General features: G+C 35.8%; 1 protein-coding gene across 1 annotated transcript in view; it reads right to left on the bottom strand.

The window, feature by feature from the left end:
• Nucleotides 1-25,222, bottom strand: part of LOC149934424 (uncharacterized) — a 32,901-nt gene that overhangs the window by 6,201 nt on the left and 1,478 nt on the right. Inside the window, exons 2-3 of the mRNA XM_090180959.1 lie at nucleotides 6,744-6,832; nucleotides 6,480-6,586 (exon numbers count right to left, since the gene is read on the bottom strand). Coding sequence (XP_090037085.1) covers nucleotides 6,480-6,586; nucleotides 6,744-6,832 — 196 coding nt within the window. The remainder of the gene's footprint in view (nucleotides 1-6,479; nucleotides 6,587-6,743; nucleotides 6,833-25,222) is intronic.

Raw genomic sequence — 25,222 nt, 5'->3', positions numbered from 1 at the left:
CGGAGTTTAGCTATGACGTATGCCTATGACGCGACGAGCAAAGAGAGATAGGGACCCTAAAACTTCCTTTTCAATCGGGCAAAAGCCAAAACCCGCCTCTGCGGTGGAGAGCTTAGTCCTTGACCCTTTCTTATCTTGTCTAAGACGAGTTTCAACAAGAAACAGGTAAATTTTGAATGCTTAAGAAAAAGGGGAGGTTATTTAATCTAGCGGTGGAAGATTCACCAAGGTTATCTTCGACGACGTACGCAAATACTTTGAGAAGATAAAATCCTCCAAAATCGCGGAGTTAGTTTAATTTCGTGACAGTCCATCCTAAAAATTCCAAAGTCCAAAAACTATCAAATTTCAAGACCATTTAGAAATTGAAGTATTTTAGAATGGCAACTTCTTGGGTACAAATCAGAATTATATAATATATTTATAACCAGACAAGCAGACTAATGTTTCAAAACACGCTAATACTATTAAATAGATAAAATATGGTTTACCAAAATTTAAAATAAAATATGGTTTACCAAGATGTAAAATAATATATGGTTTACCAAGATGTAAAATAAAATATCGTTTACCAAGATGTAAAATAAAATATCGTTTACCAAGATGTAAAATAAAATATGGTTTACCAAGATGTAAAATAAAATATGGTTTACCAAGATGTAAAATAAAATATGGTTTACCAAGATGTAAAATAAAATATGGTTTACCAAGATGTAAAATAAAATATCGTTTACCAAGATGTAAAATAAAATATCGTTTACCAAGATGTAAAATAAAATATCGTTTACCAAGATGTATAATAAAATATGGTTTACCAAGATGTAAATATACCGAAGCACAGTAATTCTAACATTTTACACTTTTAAGAGAAAAGAGATATTATTGATTTCTGATTTAACTAAATAAATTTTAATAAATTTGGTTATTTTTCGATTATGATGCAGTGTATTCCTCCGCGGTTTGGCGGGAAATATCGCGCAATGTTTATGTCTTAAATGGATTATATACTTCTCTAGATATAAGAGATAAATTATATACTTCTTGGGTGGGCAAATGGGCCCAACGTACGAAACACCCCAAACCTATCAATTACGGGGCCAGAATTCTCACAAATTGTAACAAAAATTTGTAATTCTTTTCGCGGTAAAAATAGCCTAGTGTATATTTAGCTGAAAGTATTTTGGGACGGATTTTTCCTTCTATGGAAAAAATGATGGCTAGTTCGATTCGTTGAGAGGGTTAAACAAATATTGAAGTATGAGAGATTACGAGATAATTTAAGAGAATTGGAAACTCGAAATTTCGACGAAGGCCACCCCATCAGTCACGAAACCACGCGACAGAAATATTTTGCGCCAAACATTTATCTCTCCTTTTATAGATTTTTAGACCGAATTTTTTGTTAAAGACAAAGTATGCCATTCAATACAGTTTCCGCGATATCTCATCCGTAATTATCGTTCAGGCACCGAACACTTGAACGGGAAAAAAAAAGAGTACCATTTCACAACGTGTTTGATGAAGAAGACTAATCTTACAGGGCACCGAAATGATAGTACTAAGATTGTACAACAATAAACGGATAAATAGCTTCGCGCGATTGACTTAGGTTCTATTTCGGTTCAACAAACAGTTAATTAACGGAGAACCTACGCAAAGAAAAGCGTTTATGGGGTTAGACATAGCCACCACCAATAGGGCTGTGCGAGTAGTGGTTTTTGGCAATCGAGTCGGGTACCGAGTATCTGAAAACTTTTTCGTCGAGTGTCGAGTCGGGTAATCGAGTACTCGATTAAGCCAAAAATTTCTTTATTCGAGTACTCGAGTAGTTAAGAAAAACGTTAGAGTACTGATCGAGTTTTTTTCGGGTAATTTTCTTTAATTATTAAAAATGGTTTACTTGATTATTCATAACTGTATTAAACTTGATAACGAATTTAAAACTTACCAATTCATAGATAAGTTGACTGATTAACTGTATTATTAAACATTTAAACTACTAAATTGATACCTAAGTAACCTAAGCGCCGTAACCGCCAAAGCGTCATCCGAATTCAAGGATACGAAAAGAAATATCAGAGCGCCGCGTTGAAATTATTGCGGTGGAAACACAAAATTTTGTAAAATACTCGTCGAATAGTCGAGTACCCGAACCCGATGGGGAAAATAATAACCAGACGAATTCAGCAATGTGACTGTTTCGAGTATTCGAGTACCCGAATATGTAAATTTTGGATACTCGATAATCGACGAGTATTGCATTTTCTTAATTGAGTTACGAGTTCGGGTACCCAACATAAAAATATGTCGGGTACTCGATGATGATCGAGTACTCGCGCAGCCCTAATAGCCAGACTAGTTGTGATGAAATATTTACGCCCATTCATTACAATTGTTATCTAAAATGAATAATGTTTTTGTGTAGAAAAATACGCGGCTTTTGAAGTAGCCGATTATCTAGCTCGCTCGTGGGAGTGGCTGGTTTTCGTTTCCATGGTAACGAGGAAAGGTCGGCCATGACATTAAGACGCCCATGGCGGTCACTTGATAATTTCGCGGGATCGCGTAGCGTTTTGCCTCGTGATCTGTCGCGTGAAATTAATGCCATTGGGCGCGTCAAAATTCTAAGAATTCTTCTCACTTGTCCAAATAGACGGTCCTTCTCACAGGAAGTGACGTAATATCTTCTCACGATTTGTCTTGAGTTTAGTGAGAATGCCATTCTCACTTGGTCAAAAAGGGGCGGAAATTTTAAATAAAAATGGCAGCTAATATTCTAGTCAGTTTACTGCAGAAAATAAACAGTGTGTCATTTTTGTGGACGAAAATGAATTTCAGAGAAAACCGAATGTTAAGTTATTTTCCGATGAAATATTTCCTTTAAATTAGAAATAAAATAAGTTTTCTTCCTTCATATATTGTCGTGAAATCGTGTGAAAATAATATTTATTGTCAAAGGCTTAGATTACAACGTTCGTGGCATTCTCGTAAGCTGCCATCTTTAAAAAGAGTTATCACGGGAAGAAAAATTATCACGAAGAATTCTCAATAGAAGAATTCCTTCTTAGAATTTTGACGGTCGTTTTAAGGCGGGGCTTAGCTATGACGTATGCCTATGACGCTACGAGCAAGCCCACCAGTTTATTTATTTTTACGGTCAAGATACTTCTCATACAAGAAATATAACCACTTATTAGCTAGTGTTTTCGAGATGAATTTCAAGAGTTCGTAAAACAATTGAAGTTATACGGAACTTACTGATTTGTCTGAAAAGGGAAGATGTAACCCTTTAAGCATAGACTATGAAATGTTTCCTAAGGCCTACTCACAAGATCGAACATTTTTTCCAACAGCGGGAGTGTCATAAGTAACATAATAACAATAAAAGGTTCTCCAGAATCCTACTAGGCATTATAACTCGTCAAAGGATGAACAATTGGCGAATAAGTAGATTAGTCCATTATGAAAAGGGATAAAAAAGCTAAACTCTAAACAAATTTGTAGAAAATTAAAAACTTACAAATTGCTCGTATCGATAGGTCTTCGAGCAAACATAAAGACGCGAGACTCGGACCAAATAGATCTTAGAGTGAAAAATTAAATTAAATAAAATAGCCAGAATTTCCAACGGTAGACCGGTTTCGTCCTATTTGGGAAATTGGGACTCGTCAGTACCGTGCGGGAAATCTGGCTTGCGACTATTGACGGCTTTTAAAATTCATTTTGCGCGTGAAAATACCTCTACATGTTATGGTCAAAAAAGCACGCAAAGAAGGCTGTGTGCCCAAGACATGTACCTCTAGTGTCGCGCGCTAAAACGTCATTTCAAAATCCGTCAATTACACCGAAATGAGAAACTAAGCCTAAACATTAAAAATTTCAAAACGAGTTGCTTAGCAACGGAAAGCCGAATAAGGGGGGAGTGGTGGAGAATAATACGAAATGTAACGTTAAAAGGAACCACCTATACTGCAAACTCGTTAACTTCGCATAATCTTGGAGGAATAAAACAAGTATACAGGAGTTGCGGAGAGCTGCGAAATCGGTTACGTCAGTGACCGTGAACTCGAGCGAGACGGAGGGGTTCAAACGCGACTAGCGCCAACTGCATACGGAATTTTGCAACTATTATCATTTTATAGCATTGTTTTCACGTCGTCTGGTTTGTTTTGAAACATTTCTAAATTCTTTGCGCCTTTTTCCAAAATGACTCGTATATGTTTGGAGGAATAAAACAAACCAGACGACGCGAAAACAATGATATAAAACGATAATAGTTGCAAAATTCCGTATGCAGTTGGCGCTAGTCGCGTTTGAACCCCTCCGTCTCGCGCGAGTTCACGGTCACTGACGAAACCGATTTCGCAGCTCTCCGCAACTCCTGTATACTTGTTTTATTCCTCCAAGGCATAATGGCAATGCGACTAAGGCCTATGGCATCAGCTGATTATGAAATTAATTTTTTTTACGAAGTTCTAAAATATCCACAACCTTATGTCAGTAGGTGGATTCTTTTCGCTTATTCCGGGATTTCGGAGTGGGGTAAGAAGTTTAAGGCTATGACGCCATTTTACTCCGATTCTGTGGTGGAGAATAAAACGTTTTTCCAAAATGGCTGCCTGTGGCTTTTTAAGCGGATAAATTCTGGCTAGCAGACGACAAAATCCGATTTACTCATTTACACCTTTTCAGAAGGAGTAAAAATAGTAAACCTAATACTTCGGAACAAGCGAATAGTTTGTGGTACGGCGTAATTATCACCCCCGGAACAGGCGACTAAAACGTTTTAAGTAAAAAGAGTACACTTCTAGTCCGATAACAGGTGAATAAAACATTTTAGGGCAAAAAGAGTACACTTTTAGTCCGAGAACAGGCGAAAAGAAACCACCTAGTGTGGAAAAAAGGTTCAGTCAGGAAATAAACATTAAAACAATAGGAAATGTAATACTTATTGTTATTACGTTAGTTATGATATTATCATTTAGTTTTGGGTAAGAAATTTTATAGATTGAAACATTTGAAGCTAAGCCTCGGTCACAAAAACCCCGTCTAATTTTCCAATCTAATCTGATCGCCAATTGAAAACGGATGATTCAAACCAATCCGGCGACAGAGAGCGCGATTGCATCATCTTTCTCCGAAATAATAGGAAGCATCCAACAATACGCAACGTTATATACCGTATCACCCTCTCGCGCCTGATAAACGATACACGGTTATCGAGGTACGCGACTCTTAAAAGGTACGAAAAATGCGATTCATTAATCATTTTCGATCTCTTGGCGTTTTTAGAAATTCCGCGAATCACGATAAAACTAATTGATTAAATCAGGTGGCGGCGTTGCGTTAGCAATTTAAGAAAGGGGCGGGAAGTATTTTCGACCCCTCGCTGGGCACAGGTAGAGCCTAGAGCCGCCGCCGATATTTTCACTGGCGCCGAACCCCCACCGCCGCTTTATTTACTTTTCGGCGCGCCGCCGATGACGATAAATTTTTATCCCACCGCCGATATATTTTTGAGATTTTCTACACAGCTTTATTTTTTTCCATTAAAAAACATTTTGGAAATTTTGTATTAAAAAATTTTCAATAGGGTATTAGCCTAGTTGATTATTATTCTTATTTATTAACTTTTGCCCCTTCGCGCCGCCGCCGAAAAAATGCAACGCCGCCGAGGAATTTTGAAATATTGCCCGCCGATACCGCCAGGTAATTTTCGAGAAACGCCGCCGCTGAGTCATTAACTTTTCTGGCGCGCCGCCGACAATAAATAAATAAATGCCGATCGAAATGAAATCGGCACTATGCTCTATCAGGGTTGTCACAAACGTTTCAGATTCAAATTCCCTGACCATTTTAAGAGATTTCCCCGACTTTTTAAGGCCAAAATTTTAATTTATACTTTTATCAGAATGGACTTATATTTCAATAAAAAGGTTATTACCATGTTGAAAAAGTTAGCCAAACTTTCAAGGAAATAAATGATAATCATAGAATTTGACATTGGTGTAGAGTAAATCTTCCTTCAAAAAGTGTCAAGATACAGGCCCGGACTGGCCCGGGCAGCTAACCGGCGATCGCCGGCCAGATCGGGAACAACTCAAATTGGGGGCCAAAGAGGAAAAAATTTGCATTAATGGGAAATGGGGCCCATACGATTGCATAGCCGTTGGGCCAACTACTAGCCATTCCGGCCCTGTCAAGATAAAATTAAATTCCCTGACTTTTTACAAATTCTTTAAATTCCCCGACTTTTTACAAATTCTTTATATTCCCCGACTTTTTAGGTCAATTTTTAAATTCCTGACGTGTGGCAACCATGTCTATGTTGAGTTAATTTGATTTTTATAGAGCTTACGGTTAGAACGCGCGTGGGGAATTGGAAGTAACGCTAAAATTCGTTATTTTCTCGAAGTATAAATAAATTCTTGGTAAAAATCTGAAGCAAAAATAGGTTGAATGAATCTGTATTTTTTTACCTGCTCTTCAATAGCGTCTCGAACTTGCCTCAGGCTGGAGTTCAAGTCGACGAAAATGAAACCCAAGTGCTCTTTTTCGTCAGCCAGCACGCCCACTCTCGTTTTCTCTGAAAACAGATGCACTAATTAGTTAATTGATACTTCTTATTTGCACTTCCAAAAGGAAAAAAACAATCTACGTGGGTAGAGAATCCTTTAAGAAAACTATGCTAATAAGCGATCCCGGATACGATTTAGTATAGTCTTTCTTGTTTTATTACTTACCAAATTGTTTTCGTAGTACTACGGCACTTTGTTCGGTGACAATTTGATCAATGGGCACCAGCCTTTCCTGTTCTTTGGAAATAGGCCACCTACGGAATCACAATTGTTAGATTTGCAAATGTCAAGGATAATTAGCCATAACTTACAACCTGTAAGAAACAACCCCCCCCCCCCTAGCGGCCTGTTATAACATTTTAAATTAATTAATTACTTAACCGTTTACTGCGTAACGCGATACAAGATCTCATTATAGATAATTTCAATTAGCGAATGGATTCCAGTGAGGCAAATATGCAATATTCATTTATAGGGAAAAAGTTTCCTGTAAGTATATTTTATTGTCTATACGTTTTAAAATTCAGTAAAGTTTTGCATTTCATTGTTTTAATCACATAAAACAGGTAAATACAATTTAATAAATAAATAATTAAAGTTGCTTAAAATTTGAAATAAAGAATTAAAAAAATTAAACCTAAAAATGTAATTAAAGAATTAAAAAAATTAAACCTTAAAATTAAAAAATTTAATAAAATAAACTTGAAAATTTAATTTACAAAATAAAATATTAAAAAAATAAATTAATATAAATAATATCAATTTAAAAATAAAATTTAGTTTAAATAAAAAAATAATTTAAAAATAAAATAATATAATAGAATTTAGTTTAAATAAAAAATAATTTAAAAATAGAATTTAGTTTAAATAAAAAATAATTTAAAAATAAATTTTAGATTTATTTAAATTAAGTAAAATAAAATAAAACTTAATTCAGGCAAAATTTTAATAAATACAACAATCCTGATCGGTTATGCGTATAAAACGCAATATTTTTAAGCAGAACACGGGATGAATTACCCAAGTCAACCATAAATTTCTGGAAGTGTTTATTTCCGTAAAAGGATAATAATTGGAACGAAAGAGAGTTTTCCTATTTATTTATAGAACATTGAAAAAAGCGTGCAGTTCCTTGTGCTTTTTTTCGAACTTGGGCGCAAAAATTCCTGTTCAAAAATATTTAAACCCCAAACAAAACAAAGTGGTATTTCGCAAACCGCGTCTGCGGATTATAAGCGCGCTCGGTAGCGAAATAATTGAAAATATTGTTTCACCCGAGCGCGCGTGTTTGGCATCGTCCCACACGCGGCGAGCGTAAAACAAACGTTATTTCATCATAGCCTCTAGAGCCAGTCAATGGGCGTTTCAGATCTGATCGTATAGATCAAGTTTGGAACGCGCCGAATTATACAAATAGTTGAAATTACAAAATAAAAAGTGGTCTTGCCCAACTTGTTAAAATGTTGCTCTTACGTCACAAGATACGGCTTTATTAGTGTATTCTTCGCACGAGCTAATTGCACTCGCGCTATTAAACCTATATTCCTCTGGCGACTGTAGCGCGCGCTCGTAGACTCGTAAAAGTAAAGAGCCTGTGACGTAACATCGAAACAAGAAGGCCACGTTACTTAATAAAAATAGCTCGCGCCAAACAGCTCGCGCCAAGTAGCACGTGCCGCATTTCGGCATTAAAAACAAAGCCCCGTGAGCCCCCGCGATAAATTCGTTTTTAGAATCATGTAATTAATTATACTGGATTGCCATAATATTTTCAGATTCAATTTTCCCCGACTTTTCTCTGAACTTTTTAAGGCGAGAATAAGAAAAAGTTCAACTTTTTATATTTCACTTTTATCAGAAGTTAATGAATTCCTTCAAATTAGTGCTCGGAACTGTTTATTCATTATCCACAAATTTTACGATTTATTTAAAAACGTTGGTAAAAAGAATATCATTTTAACTTATTTAATTGTGTTTTTTACGCAACCAAGCATTTATTTGAATAAAAGTGGTATTTATTTAAATAATTGTTTGTTTTATTTAAATAATAGGCTTATTCACTTTCGATTATTTAAACATTTTAAAATTTTTATTTAACTATCGGTTATGAACATTTAAGGAACTAATAAACAAACAATCATAGAATTTAATAAAAAAAAACCTTCGTGAAATTTTCAAGGGTTAATTTAAAATACCCGCCTTTTTTACGATATTTTTTTTAAATTCCCCGATTTCCCGACAAGAATGCTCAAATCTAAAACAGTTTGTGCCGAGTCATGAGGTGGAGTTTACCAACATCAACCTACCTTTTTTAGTACTAATTTGGGTGAGCAATATGAGAAAACTACAATTTGCCGGGTTAGGGATTAACAAATCCTTCTACTCTACTTTGTCAATGGCGAAGAAATTTGGTAGTAGTGTCATACATATTACCATAAGTCTATAATATTGGTCCATAAGTTTGTCACTTTAGGGATTATTTTACTGAGAGCTAACCCCCGGTATGTATTTATCTACGGTACGGGGGGGGGGGTATATAAATCCATTAGTCTATGAGAGCTAGAAACGGAGTGACGTCAAAACGAGAAGAAAATCTCCCCCTAGCGAGTCGCTGTCAAAGGCTACGTGTGACGCGTTAGCGAGCGGACGCAAAACGGCGACGAATGCCGTCTGTATCGTGAATAGCTCTCAGTAAAACATTGTGGAGAATAGGAAGTGTCACACTTATGTAACAATTTTATACACTTATGATATTACGTTACTTATAATAATAATAATAATCAGCTAGGCTAATACCCAAGGCACCACCCTAGGACTTATGCGCCCAAGGACAAAAAGCGAAACAAAATGAAATAAGGAAAACTAATCTTGTTACCCCACTCACATTTCATCTCTTTCTCATTTGACTTTTCTCCAGGTAGATTTGTGTGGGAAGTGTTGGCTTTTAAATTGAAACATTAAAATTTCCAAAACAATACCATTAGGGATGCACCGATATAGGTACAGCCGATATATCGGACAATATATCGGCCGATATTAACAAAGTGATTTATCATAACAGTAGTGGATAAAATCATTGTTAAAGACGGTTCAGTACACTGTCATACCATTTTATTCTAATATTTCATGAAGGAAAGTTTGCAAGAGCAAATCCGAATATGTTTCTTTTCATTTTACGCGATACATATTTTCTATCACAAATCGAATATCGTAGTTTTTTATTTGTTTACACTCGTAACCACCTTTCTGGAAAAAGGTATGATCTAGCTTCTGAAATCTGGCGTACGTGGCGCGGCCCATCAAATAAAATATTATCATTAGTATGTTTTACTGGCAGTATTTTTCTAATACCGGTATCGGTCAATATTGGCTTCGCTTAAGCCGATATTTGCCGATACCGGTATTGGAAAAATATTCCTATATATCGGTGCATCCATAAATATCATAGAAATTTCCAAAAACAATATCATTAAATAAAGATTTTTTTAAATTATTTTTATAGCTTTAAAATTGTATTTTAGGCTGGCTGAGTGGGGTTGAAAACATTTTAGCCGCAATTAGATGTGATATTAAACGATGGATTTCAGGTGAAGTTTTGGTGTAATAACTCCCGTAATCAAAATGAATGCTTTTAATTTAGGTAAAATGGTTTAGAAATCGGGTTGAAACCCATTTAACCAGTGGGGGAGATAACTATATCCTAGTGCCACAAGCTGGGATCGAATTCGGCTCCTCTTGCCGCATCATCCCACTACATCCTAGTGTAGAATTTGCACGATTGCTTATTTTTAGTAACAGTCGGCAATTGGGGTGGCGGAGTGGTTAGCACTTTTGCCTCGCAGCAAGAAGAGTCGGGTTCGATGCTTGTCTCCCATACGGACGAATCCTACAATTTTGGCGGATTTCAAATAAATGTTTCCACAGAACTTTTATTGGTTTAAATGGAACCCCGCCAACTAAGTGCAATTAATGGGAAAACTCTTACAAGCGAATTCCCAAACGAATACTACACAAGCCAAAAAATAACGGATAATTATAACCCAAACCAACCCAATTTAACCTAACCTATCCCAACCCCACCTCAACTCACCTATCTTAATTTAACCTAACCCAATCTATCCGAACCCAATTTAACCTAAGCTCATCTAACTTAATTTCCCCTAAATATTTTTAAACTCACGCCCAGTATTTATATGTTACAATATTATTAGTATTATTCGGTTAAATGGGACCCCGCCAACTTCGTGCTATTTTTATAAATATATTTCCTATATATTGATTCGGTTGTATGGGAGAAAACCGGGTTGGACCCCTAGCAGTTTGTGGCATTGGGTGCAACACTCTGAGCTACTCCTTCCGCATTGAGTTTGCAAGTTCTCTCCCCACTCGTTCCCCCCTTCCATAAAAACTTCTTGAGGTTAACGGTAATAGTGAGTGTAGGGAGCTGTTGGCTCGCGTGGCTTGCCACCACCCTCCTACTCGTTGTAGCCCGAGCACCGGATTTGAAGGCATTAAAAGTCGCTCGGATGACTTGGCCGAGGGTGGTGCCTTGGGTATTAGCCTAGCTGATTATTATTATTTTCTAAGAATTTAGCTTATTAGAAAAACCACTATCCGTTTACCCAAATATCTGTCCGAATTCCCAAAGAAAACGAGAAGACCTAGATTTCAACGCCAAGGAAAATGCGTCAAATAAATCCTTATCATTTATCGGAAAAGTGGAAAAAAATCGAGCTCAAAAATCGGGCATTTTTGATAAATGATGGTATCGAGGTGAAAGCGTTTGGAGGTTGGGAAAACCCGACAAGCCTCGATTGCAACAGAGAGAATTTAGATAGGGAGAAGAAAGATGGGTTCAGAATGTAGCTCACAATACCACGTGATCAAAAAAACTGGCCAGGTTGATTTCCGGTTTCACGATTTTGTAACCGCCCCGAGAGGCGGGGTCATTATTTGAAATTTGGCTGGAAAACGTATTTGCAACGAATAAATTATGTCGTTTCTCTTGAGAGGTAAATATTTATCAACTATTTACACTGGAATATTAAAACTTCACTATAAAGTATGTTTAAAATATTTTTCGTTCAAAAAACTTTTTCGGTTAAAATAAAAAAACTTGGTTCGGAAACGAACAACCAATGACTGCCAAGAGAGATAAATTCTCTCTGATTGCAACTTGCCTTCCAGACCGGGAAAAAACGCGTTTGAAATAGTACAAAATATTGCGACTTATTACGAAATGTTGGAATTTGAAGAAAGGTATCCGAACATACGTGACGTAATTCAGTACGCAAATTTATCGTCGATGTCCCCGTTGCCTCGCCAGTTACGACTAAAATCGGGTGTTCCACTATAATAAAAGCTGATTTATTATTAAAAATAAAGATTATATTACTTTTATTAATTTATCATATCTAGGGTTGGCATTTTTTTTAATAAAAATCAAATTAATTTTTTTTACTTTAAATTTTTTATTTTATTGAACTTATTGATTTTTATACAATTCATGACTCTTTTCTTGTATAATAAACGGATATTTTACTTTAATCGGTTTGCTAATCAAATGCTTAATTACTATTTATTATTTTAATTTGCTCAGATTTTTCTACGTATTTTAATATTTTAAGAACCAAATTTTGAATTTTATCTTCCTCCATTAAAATAAATAGTACGATTTAAATCAATGATTTAAAAAAAATCGTTTAAATCAACCAACGCGGATAATAGCAAAATTGTTTTTCAATTACCACTTGAAGAAAAATATTTTAATTAAAGTCCCCGACAGATGGCGTTACTGTTTCAATTTGAATCGAGTTTTTCAGTTTGGCCAAGGTTAACTAGTAGCCGGGTACGTTCTCGGTAACACGAATAGGTTCTCGACACGCCACATAATTCAAATAGCGAGTAAATCGGATGGAAAAACCCAATCCGAAAAGTGAAAGTAATCGTGGCGGGGGGTGTCTCTCAAAAAAACAATTCAGATTCTATTCAAAGCGGGTCCTGTCGATAGGTTTGGTCCGCAAACATTCTAACGTCCTTCCTGTTCACTCAGGCGCGGCATTTTACGCGCACGTGCACCTACTGCTATCTTTCTTTTACTTTCGCGCGAACGGAAGTAACTTACAATAAGTATGACATTTAACAGGGTTCGTACCAAAAGTTCCGGAATTAAATTCCATGACATTTCCAGGTTTTATCTGACTAAATTGCCAATTTTTCCCTGACCATTTTTGTGGAATAAATGAATGGTTTCAAAAATTTACTTGCTTGATTTTTTTGGGGTCATTAAAATTCCTTTACTTTTTAGGGCCATATTCAAATTCCTGGACTTTTCCCTGACCTTTTGGAACCATTTTCAAATTCCTGGACTTTTCCCTGACCTTTTGGAACCATTTTCAAATTCATGGACTTTTCCCTGACCTTTTGGAACCATTTTCAAATTCCCTGACCCTTTGGAACCATTATCAAACTCCCTGACTTTTCCAGGTCGTGCACGAACCCTGTTTAATTACATTCGATTAATGAATGTTTTGGGGCTTGGCACGAAGGGCTTTCTACAGTGTTCGTACAAAATTTCCGGAATTAAATTCCCTGACCAAATTGCCAAATTTTCCCTGACCATTTTTGTAGAATAAACGAATAGTTAGAGGTAAAATCTTGAAAAATATTTATTTGCCTGATTTTATTTGGGATCATTTTCAAATTCCCTGAACTTTTGGAAACATTTCCAAATTCCCTGACTTTTCCAGGTTGTCTACGGACCCTGTTTCACCACCATCCTGAATTATAGGCATTAAAACTCGCCAGACAGAGTTGGCACTTTTTTTATTTCTTTATGAAAATCAAATAATTTTTTAAATCAGATTTTTTAACTTTATTGAATTAATTGATTTTTATAGCATTAATATAATTAACGGATAGTTTACTTTTATCAGTTAGCTAATCTTGAATGAAATAAAATTTTAATTAAATCTAATTATTTTTAATATTTCAGTTTGCTCAGATTTCCTTTGTATTTTAATATTTTAAGAACCTATTTTTTGACATTTTTTATTCCTCCAGTAAAATACATTGATTTAAATTAGCAAACTCTGTCGATAAATGACACTATTGTTTATTAGCCTAGCTGATTATTATTATTATTATTATTATTATTATAAACAAACAAGGAAGGAAGTCTAAAAACCACATTTCGATAAAAATAAGTTTTATAATTTTATACCTCTAATAATTTGTAAATAATCTAATTGAAAAATATTAATAATAATAATAATCAGCTAGGCTAATACCCAAGGCACCACCTTAGGCCTAAGTCGTCAAGCGACTTTTGAAGCCATTAATTCAGGTGGCCGGGTTACAATGCGTAGGAGGGTGGTGGCAAGCCCTGCATGCCACGCGTTCGAGCCAACAGCTCCCTACACTAACTATTACCGTTAACCTCAACAAGTTTTTATGGAAGGGGAAACCGAAGATCTCGGGGGAAAACCCCTTCAACCAGTGGGGAGAGAACTTGCAAACTCAACGCGGAAGGAGTAGTTCCGAGTTTCCACCCAGTGCCACAAGCTGGGATCGAACCCGGCTCCTCTTGCTGCGAGGCGAAAGTGCTAACCACTCCGCCACCCCATTAAAAATATAGTTAGTCATTCAGAATACTTTAAGATTTATTATTTAGAATTTAGGTAGCTATTTGTTTTTAACGGAATCACTGCCAGGTTAGTCAAAACGGCTTTTAGGATAAAATACCGTGTCCTACTTATTTTTTTTGTGTTACTTATGCCCCGACTAACAACGCGGTTATTTAAACACCGATATGGGGAAATCAGGGTTAAACCACCCAAACAAAAACGTCAGAATATGGCAATACAAAACAGGAATTCTTAATAATACGTTACCATTAGCATAAGTAGCGCATAAAATAAATGTGTCAATTAACGATTTTGATTAATGATAGTCTTCGAGGAAATTTAGCTATTTTCTATGTAAGAACTTTATCAGTTGGATTTAAACCGAACATGGTAAAAAACGGAATTCCGGCACCAAAAAAAACGGAATTCCAGCACCAAAAAAAAAACCGGAATTCCAGCACCAAAAAAAAAACCGGAATTCCGGCACCAAAAAAAAACCGGAATTCCGGCACCAAAAAAAAACCGGAATTACAGAATTTTAAAAGCCCATTTCAGAATTTTAAGGACCGCTGAGACACCAGCTAGTAGAATTCAGTCCTTATCCCCAGAGTTGTATGGTTATTATCGACACAGTCTATCATTAAAAAATTAGTTTTGGGACAATTGATAATATGAAGTGTTATACAAGTTACTTATGTTATAAACGATCGTACAAAAACTCGACGTGGAATAATGAAGGCTTTAACCGCAATTACGTAGATAGATAACGCGGTGAACGTCATTTCCGTAAAGACAGTTGGGAGGGGAAGCGGACGGGAAGGGGGAGTTACGGTTTACAAGCGACAGTTAACTTTGATTGCATTTTATTATCGCGTCTGCTTTCTTAGTGACAAGATTAAGACAAGATTTACAATGAGACGAAGGGTTCCTCTCGGGGTGAGGTTGCGCCATTGCGGCCAAACAAAAGGGCGAACAATCCACCTTTTCATTCTGCCATATTTATAGCCGTGGAATTCCATATCAATTGAAGTACGAACGATAATCAGAATGGCGCCGACTATTATCTAGTTTTTAAAAGAACGAGCGATACGCGGGTTGTAACAGGATTTAATATACAGGGTGTTTCAAAAGGTTATGCAAAAATATTAATCAGCTGTACGGGGTGAGTTGAGAAGTATGACGTTTTTTTTACCATTTTCCTACGATTAGTTAAAGGGGAACGGTCAAGCTTTAACCAATTAGATAGCCCTATAGCCCATTAAAAACTAAAATTTATGGCGAAAACCGCATCAAAAAATATTGAGTAGTTAATTTTTAATAAAATAAAGAAATTTCGGGAAATCGAAAAGCGCGCTTCCGCCGCGACACCTGGTGAGAAGTCGGTGAGACAGAAAAACAACGTACAAGCACGCGCTGCTGAAGACGCGCGCCGCGTTCCAGTTATAAGAGACTTTAAGGCCTAAATTGCGCAATTTTAAAAGTTAGGATAGTTCGCAAATCGCTCATACGGGGTTAGGGGCGCTGGCGGCAGCCCCTAAGATGGCGGCGAAAATTCAAACCCAAACACCTGGCGTTATTTTGCGTTTCAACTTTTTGGGCCAAAAGCTATTTTTTCAAGACAAAAAAAGGTACGTGTTAGTATATTGAACGTCTTGTTAATCTTTTTATACGGAAATAAGGCCATATTTGGAAAAGCTTGGTCGTTCCCCTTTAAGAGCGCCAGAGAGCTTCAAAGTGTGGCCTACTAGCCCTTGGAAGTAGCTTGGATTAACTAAACACAGGAAGTAGGCATTGGTAAAAGTCCGTGAGACGGGGATGCGCCGGTTCGGGTACCTTTCCTGGTAGAGACGTTGAGCAGCCAAAGCATTGCCATCCGCTTGTCCATATACGAAATGAACATCCGCCAATTCTTCCGAAGTGAACTCCATGTTGCAGTTCGAAAGTGATGACAAATCGCGGTCCATCCCGACTTTAAATACTGTTTCAGTTTACTTTTTTACGCTGGTTACCTCGATTTGTTTACAAAGTCGTTTTTACCAGAAGAAAATAGGGGGAAGTACGCTTCTAGTCAGCATTGGAAAGGCGTCACTTTTCACGAATTTTCGGGCCAAAACGGTTTGGCGGGAAATCTCGGATGAATACATCGTTTAAATAATCAATTTTTCTCAAATTGAACAATTGTAACATATTTTCCTTTTCATTATCTGCTAAATGAGCTAAGGCGTCTTTGCTTTCGTCGTTTATCGCCGTGTTGAAACAAAACAAAAGGGGAACTACTTTTTCATTTTGGTTAATTATGCGTAAAAAGGCGTTTTCGTGGGTCGCACGACGACTTCTACAGCTCAAAGCTACAGATAGGTACTTCCCCTATTTTCTTCTGTTTTTACCTATCACACGAACCCAAACCTTAATGTTCCCATTTCCCTGCTGCTTGGTATTGCGCTTGTAGCAGCCTACTTCCAGGGGCTAGTAGGCCACACTTTGAAGCTCTTTGGCGCTCTTTTAACCGATCGTAGGAAAATGGGGAAAAACAGGCATACTTCTCAACTCACCCCCTACAATTCCTTCAAATTTTTCCAATACCCTTTGAAACACCCTGTATATTTATAGAGGCTAAAAATTGATTATTATTTCTAACGAAATTTATACGCATCCTTACACAGGGCTCCCACTCAAATCTTCAATTTTTTTATAGGAAAAATAGGATTATATTTCAAAAAATATAGGACTTAATAGGACTATATACGTTATTTCATTTACTAACTTTATGCATTTAAAAACAAAATCTATATTTAGGGAAATAAATCTTGGATTTTCACTTAAAATAGAAACTATTTAACCATTTTATCACAAAAATATACTAGTAGCTAACCATGTTAACAATAACAAAAGTATAGACTAGAACAGGGTTCGTACAAAATTTCTGGAATTAAATTCCCTGACATTTCCAGGTTTTCCCCGACTAAATTGCCAAATTTCCCTGACCATTTTTGTAGAATAAATTTATGTTTTGAGGTAAAATCTTGAAAAATGTCAATTGTGTATTTTTAATACATTTTTCCAAAATTTATTTGCCGGGTTTGTTTTGGGGGTCATTTTAAATTTCCCTGGCTATTCCCTGACCATTCGGAATCATTTTCAAATTCCCTGACTTTTCCCTGACCTTTTGGAAACATTTTCAAATTCCCTGACTTTTCCAGGTTTTCCAGGTTGTGTACGAACCCTGTAGAATGACTTGGTTTAGGAATTTATCCTATAGCTAAATCTAGCAATTTCCCCGAGTGGCGGGATTTTAAATGGGCAAAATATCCAAATTATAGGATTTTATTTTTTGCTAAAAATATGGGATGTTATAGGACATTTTTGAAAATATAGGATTTTATAGGAATTAAAGGACCTTGGAGGCCCTGCCTACGTCATCAATGACGCAGTTCCAAGTATAGATATATGTACCAAGAATAAATATGTTATTTGACCAAAAATGAACTGTACAAAGCCGCCATTATGCTAGTGTAAATTTATAAGTAATACGCGAGGGTTAACAGTTTCAATCGTCTGTTTGCGGATTTTTATTATTTCCAAATGATTAAAATTTAGTTTCACGTTAAAAATAGTTAACGGCCTAGTTAAAAATTATTGAAAGGGAGTGCGTAAATCGTCATTTAAGGCGACACCGAAAGCAATTGTCAAAGCAATCACCGCAAAGGCCTAATTTGATAGACTTTTCCAACTTCTTTTCGTAGATATACCTGTCGTAATTTGCTATTTTATTTAAACAACCCGGGTTTAAAATCTTATCAAGTTATTTTAGGGCCCATAACGATATTAATTTAAAAATTTAATAGCATAAATCTAATTTTGGTACGTTTTGTCGCTTAGATGAGATTACCAACAAAATGGCTACGCGCGAAATTGTTTGAAATTTTTACCTCCCCCCCCCCTTAGGAGGAATAAAAAATGGCAAAAAATAGGTTATTAGAAAATTGAAATACATAGATATTACGAGCAAACTAAAATATTAAATAGTATTTAATTTAATTCAAGATTAGCTAAAGTAGAATATCCGTTAATTATACAGGAAAGGAGCCATCAATTATATAAACATAAAAAATACGATTTAAATAAACGAAATCGATTAATTTGATTTTTACAAAAAAAATCATTAAGTGCCAACCCTGACGCTAATACCCAAGACTTTTAATGTTATTTATAGAAGCGACGTACTTCTACCAATTCCTTTTGACTTATGGTGTTACGTATTTCCGAGAACCAAGAAAGCCAATGTACATTTTAAATAATAATACAACAATGCTGAAATTGGAATTTTTTTGAAGTAAATTAACACGTTTTATATCAAGATCTAGAGTAAACAGTCCGTAAATTGAGTTGTCGTTCCTAAACAAATAATGATTTAACTAAAAATAAAAAAATTAAATTACCTATCATACATTTATGATAATATACAAAAATAGTTTGTTTAGCAACGGATGCCAATTTAGAGTAATCTAAATTACAAGTACTAATGAAATAAAATTTTAATTTACGTTGACAATAAACGCTTATTATTAATCAATTTGCCAGAAGAAAGATATTTCAGATTTTATTAAAAAAATCAGTAACCCTATTTCAAAAAATATCAAATGGTACCGAAGTAACTAGATTATTCCTTGGGCAAAATAATAGTAATTAACTATAAGTATTTCAATATGATGACTAATAATTTATCATTATAATGACTAGCCAAAATTTACCCAATTTTTTTAATGCAATTTGGACTGATATGTCGATAGATATTAACATATTGATTGAATAATTTGAATCTAGTTCAACATCTCGGGGCATAAAATAAAGCACCCTTTAGGAAATGATTGCGGTTACCGTCTCAAAATATTTATATTCTAACTTCAACCCTGGGAAGCTTATTTTCTAGTTTTACAAAATTAAAATACGTCGATGAGTCAGCATCCAGCATAAAATATTAATAGAAATATTAATAAACATTTTTCAGCAATGTATGTGTCCTACTATGGAATACGCGTTTAATTACATCACCCTACCTAAATTATTAATACTAATTGTTTTGGGGTGTTCATTTATAATTTATAGAAAGCGGTATATTCTTTTGAAAAAAGTTGAAGCATCTTGGGAAATTCAAGGTGTCCAGAACTGCCATTTCTCGAGGCGAATTTTGCGCCAATCCGTTGGCGCGTATACCACATCAAGGCTCAAAATTTACCGCCTAAAATGTAAATATTAAACTGCTTCTGGGGACATTTATTTATAATCCATATTTTCCCAATGCTTTCGAGAATCATTAAGGGGGAAGAATACAGTAAAAGCCTCTTTTTCGTTCAAGCTGAACGTTTCTGTTTTAAAAATTGCACAATTTAATTATATTGTTCTTAATAGACTGAACCTTCCTCTAGTGCTTAAAGGGAATAGAACCCCCAACGCTTTCTTTATGGAAGACCCCATCAATTTCCTTTATTCCCTTCACAATCAGCGATTATCAGCGCCGCAGGTGTGAAAAGCCACGGGAGGCAGCGGACAATATTGGAACAATCGGAGGGCCACAGAAATACCAGAGGTTATATTCCCTTTAAAATAATTTTGATAATTATAATATTAATAGTTAACGAGATATAAGGTCCTAACTAAAGGGTAGTTTGGGCGCTTGCCCAACTTGTTTAACTCCGGGGGTCCGAATTAAAACGTAATAACTTAATTATTTTTAAATTTAAAATTGTCAACATTATTTTAATAATTTTAATTTAATTTTAAATAAGAGGCTGTTTTACACATACATATTAATTTTATAAGTTAAAATACAAAATTAAAAGAGTTCAATTAAAATTAGACAATGGCCACTGTAGTCTTCCCCCTTAAAATAACTATTTTTGATAAGCCAGCGAAGGTACGCGTTTCGAGATAATAATAATATTAAGTCAGCACCAGAAAACGTGACCGGCTGTACACAGCAAAGCTACGTCTACACTTCTGCAAGCTCCCCCGTTCACGTTTACAGGCTCAGACTTAACCTATTTATTAACAATAAACTGAGATTGAAACTTCCCTTCAAAATGTACATTATTTACCTTTGCTAGTAGTTTGTGGGAATTTTAAGCGACGGTAAAAGAGAGGTTAAGCAGGGCGCTCTAGAAGTTTGAACGACAACGTGGGGAGTATCTAGACGTTCGTTAATTTAATTTCTTAATTTTCTTTGGAATCAGTTAAGCGTGTTTTCACTTTGACTGGTAAAGAAAACATTTACCAGGGTTGCCACAGTTTTTTTCACAATCAAATTCCCTGACAATTCCAGGTTTTCCCTGACCATCTCCGGAGATTTTGCCTGACTTATTTTGCACCAAGATTTTGTATTTTTTAAACTATATTTTAGTAAAAGTCTTATTTTCAACCGAGATTAAATTCCCCGACATTTTCCTGATTTTTAGACTTAATTTTTAAAATTCCTTGACTGCATTTTCAAATTCCCCGACTTCTCCAGGAATTCCAGGTACCGTGGCAACCCTGTTTACTGTTACATAAGTCTATGTATTTGTACCCCGCTGCTCCGCCTTAAGCACTACAGCGGCCTACGAGACTGTTACAATAGAATTTTAACACATTTTAGAAATATTTGCTAAACCCGGGTACATGACGAAAATAAAAGTGTTTAACCAATACTAAAACCCGCCTTATTGCGAGTATTGTCTAAACACAAACATTTGTTTTCGTGTGTCCTGCTTTACTTCAAATGCCTCTTCGTAGTCCGATTTCGTCTATATTATACGAGGCTTAGGAACATCCATGGATTAATCAGAACTAGGCCTAAGCGGAAACGATTCAATTCGGTGAGCAGACGGGCAGTTTTTTTTGGCGCCGCGAAATCTAATGATTTTTTTTTATAATAAGAATAATAAAACACAATAACTGTTGAATTTTTATTATTGTTAAGCTAATTACTATTTACCTATGCGATATAAAACAAAATTACGGCTTAAACCATGACAAATCCTATTCCGAATAAAATAATCTGCGGATCAATTTTAGTTATTTACTGACAATCGCCATTTTTAAAACCATATTAAAAACCCATAGTGTCGATTTCAGACACGAGATGGCGTTACTATTTCTGGATTTGAATCGTTTTTGGGGCGGAAAGTGGGGAGTTTAGGACTATAAGGGGGGAAGACTTTGTAGCAAACGTATTTTGGGTTAATCCATGGAACATCTCAATTTAAACCAGAATTTACGATTGCTAAAACGCACGTCGCTAGAATAAGGACCCACTTGTCATAATTATCTCTCGATTTGACGAGCAGGATAATTGTAATATTCAGGATTTTCATTTAAACGCTAACAAGGAGACATCCCGAAGTGTAACCCACCGATTTTGTTCAAACTCGGGGTTTTGGTAGACGTTCATTTAACTTGAAAAATCCTAAAGGGAATTTATTCAATGGGCAACCGTTTTGCCATGGCAACGAAAAATGTTTTTGACAATACAAAATATTAAATTTTCCCATTGAAAATAACATGGGATTTTGACCTCAAATTGATCAAAAGTTGATCAATTTTGATGTTTTTATTGTCAATTTTTATTTATTTTTTCTTTTTTTGGCATTTTCGAAATTTTGAAATTTTTCACAGGTCAGAATTCCATGTTATTTTCAATAGGAAAACCTCTCTAATATTGCCGGATCTTCGGGGAGTTTCGGATGAGCACCGTATTTTTTTTATAAACATGTTTTCCTCGTTTTAAAATAAAAATGGGTGATTTTCTCCGACTCTTCACTGAGCAAACACTACGCGGACGAAAACTGTACATAATTCAGGTTATCACCCGACAAAATTGTTTAGATTAGAGAAAAAAGGGGGTATTTTCAATGGACGTACGTCAGCACGTGGTTTTTACTTCTAGTTTATTAATCCGCCTTTCCAAGGAAAAGCGTTTACCCCTGCTACCGCCTTTGACCCTGGCTAAATTTAAGTTCTGGGTTTACCAACTTTAATTACCGCAGAATCAACAGTTGGAGAACGTTAATAAAAAGGATCGGGAGATAATAATTCAATGCCTGCGGCTTCAAATCTGTTTTATCTCAAGCTGAAAATCGTTAAGCCCGCCTCGGAAATTTGGGATTTTGACTTCGGGAAAAAACTATCGTAAAAATCAAAAGGACCTTGAGTGAACAACTATCGGAATTAGAAAGTATATTAATACCAGTAAAAACTGACACCTAAATTATATATTTTTTTTAACATTAATTGATTGGTATTCCGCGTGTGAGATAAATTGGAATTTATGAGTTTAATTTATTTTGTACCTGAATTTGAGCGTCAAAATGACATAAAATGATGGTATTTGGTTGCCACAAAACTTTGAGATACAAATTCCCTCTTTTCCCCGACCATTTTAAGAGATTTTCCCCGACTTTTTAAGGGCACAATGTATTTTTTATTTTACATTTTACTTTTATCGGAAGTTAATAAATCAGTAAAAAGGGTATTGCAATGTTGAAAAAAGTTTCAAGCAAATAATTGATATTCATAAAATGATTAGCCTAGCTGATTATTATTAGAATTTGTCATAGATCTAAGAGTAAAGTTACCCTAAAAAGTGCCAAGATAAAATTGAATTCCCTGACTTTTCACAAATTCTTAAAATTCCCCGACTTTTCCCTGACTTTGTAGACCCATTTTTAAATTCCCCGACTTTTTCCTTGGCGTGAGGCAACCTTGTGGTAAGACTGAAAAGAAGACTGTCGGACATATTGAAGAACGGGTATAATCAAACATTGAAAAATTGGAATTCTGTGAATTATTCCAAAAGTTCTTCGAATTACAATTAAATTGATTATTCACAAATTTGGCATTACCTGCGATTTACGTTACATTGTGTATACCACAGGTATTCTGTTTTTGATTTTAAAAATTGTTTTCTAAATCTTTAGTCACGATTTCCAAATTTTGGATCCCTTGAAAGATCATCAAGTAAAAACAACTTGAAGACCTTTACAAGTTTTCAGCGTGTTTTCGCAACCGTATAGGAAGTATGCTCGTGACGTCATCAACTATAGTACCATCCTCCTTAGAGCCATGACCACCATATTGTCTTAATTTTATTTTCATCTAATCGCAATGGGGGGGGGGGGGGGGGGGGGGTAACTCGTTTTGAAATTTTTTATTATTTAGGCTTAGCTTCTCTATTCGGTGTTATAGTCGCAAGCCAGCTTTCCCGCACGGTACTGACGAGTCCCAAATAGGACGAAACCGGTCTACTGGCTATTTAATTTAATTTAGTTTTTCACTCGAAGATCTATTTGGTCCGAGTTTCGCGTCTTTTTGTTTTCTCGAAGACCTATCGGCGCGAGCTATTAGTAAGTTTTTAAATTTCTTCAAATTTGTTTAGGGTTAGCTTTATTATCCCTTTTCATAATGGACTAATCCACTTATTCGCTAATTATATAATCCTTTACAATGCAGTCCATAGGTGGTTCCTTTTAACTTAACATTGATATTTTTAATCCTTCCAGATTTAAATAATAATCAGCTAGGCTAATACTCTTGGCACCACCTTAGACCCAAGTCATCTAGCGACTGTTAATGCCTTAAGCCCTTCATGCCATGCGAGCCAACACCTCCCTACATTAACTATTACCGTTAAGCTCTACAAGTTTTTATGGAAAGGGGAAACCGAAGTACTCAGAGAAAAACCCTTAAACCAGTGGGGGGGGGGGGGGAGAACTTGCAAACTCTACGCAGGAGTGGTTCCGAGTTTTCACCCAGTTGGGATCGAACCCGGCTCCTCTTGCTGCGAGGCGAAAGTGCTAATCACTAATAAGAACGTTTAATTAAGATCATATAATAGTCACTGTTCGTTAACGAGAGATAACCTAACTTAATTGGCCAGGGTTAATTAATTACGCTTTTGACGGTCACGTTACCTCCATAATTCCGGATCTTTAAAAGTCTAGAAGAAGATAGGCTAAAGATATTTCTAGCACCGATATCGCCTGGGCGTCAAGCCAGCGTTTTTTTGTTTACCCAGCCTCCCCACCCAGTCCTCGCCAAGGCTAAATGACAGTTAGTCGAGAATAAACTGTACTTGAATCCGCCAGCTACGCGCTCACTGCCAACTACGTGCCGAATTTAAAGAGCCTTGAAACAAGCTTGAAACCCGATGCTCTTTGCAGACAGTCTTGTTCCCGTGCAAGGAACTAACAAGAAAATTTCTCCGAAATGGCTAAATTATAATTAGCGTTGGAAGGGGGACCTATCATAACATTTAGCAAAACTAAATTTTAACACTTGTTGATAATAAGACCACAGCCTTAGGCTTAATTTCTAAGGAAGTTCCAATGACATAACGTAAGCTTATAGATTTAAATATGTAAATTGGGCGTAAAAAACCCCAAATTATAATAAAGGTTTACGCCTTTGAATTATTATTATTATTTTTTTTTTAAAACCACTCGATACAATACGTGGGAGGAATAAATGAATGGTAAACAGTGTAGATTTAATCAATTTTGAGGGCAGTTTTTTATCTATAGGAAAAAGTATGTGTGACGTCGATATAAATCACTCTGATATTGTAAATTTAACAAGCCTGGATTTACCTATTGATGACAAAAGGTACCAAACCCAGGAAAAAAAAGATTCTAAATCGTTCCAAATTCTAAGAAAAAAATTGCGGGGCTGAGTGAACATTTGGGGGGTTTTTTTTTCTAAAATTCCTCGCTCCAGTAAATGCATTTTTCTTTTGCCCAAGTTTCAAGGCGTGCTATTTTTGAATGACAAGAGTCACAAGGAATCAACGCCGGAAGCGCGCATAGGAGCAGACACTGACTCACGGCTTCCATCAATTCCAAAGTACTGGGCCATTGCAGGAAAGTCCCTTTGTAACCGCGAAGTTAAGCGCGTCGACGTTAAGAACGTCTGGCTAAGCTTCAGCTACGCCAACTTGGCCGTAAGAATGATTCTATAAGAAGTCGCTTAATCTCCCTCCAAAGCTATTTA

The sequence above is a fragment of the Leiobunum rupestre genome, chromosome 7, assembly GCF_980474605.1.
Source record: "Leiobunum rupestre chromosome 7, qqLeiRupe1.1.hap1, whole genome shotgun sequence".
Taxonomy (NCBI): domain Eukaryota; kingdom Metazoa; phylum Arthropoda; class Arachnida; order Opiliones; family Sclerosomatidae; genus Leiobunum; species Leiobunum rupestre.
The sequence above is the reverse complement of the archived record's forward strand: the minus strand, read 5'-3'. Positions and strand labels throughout refer to the sequence as shown.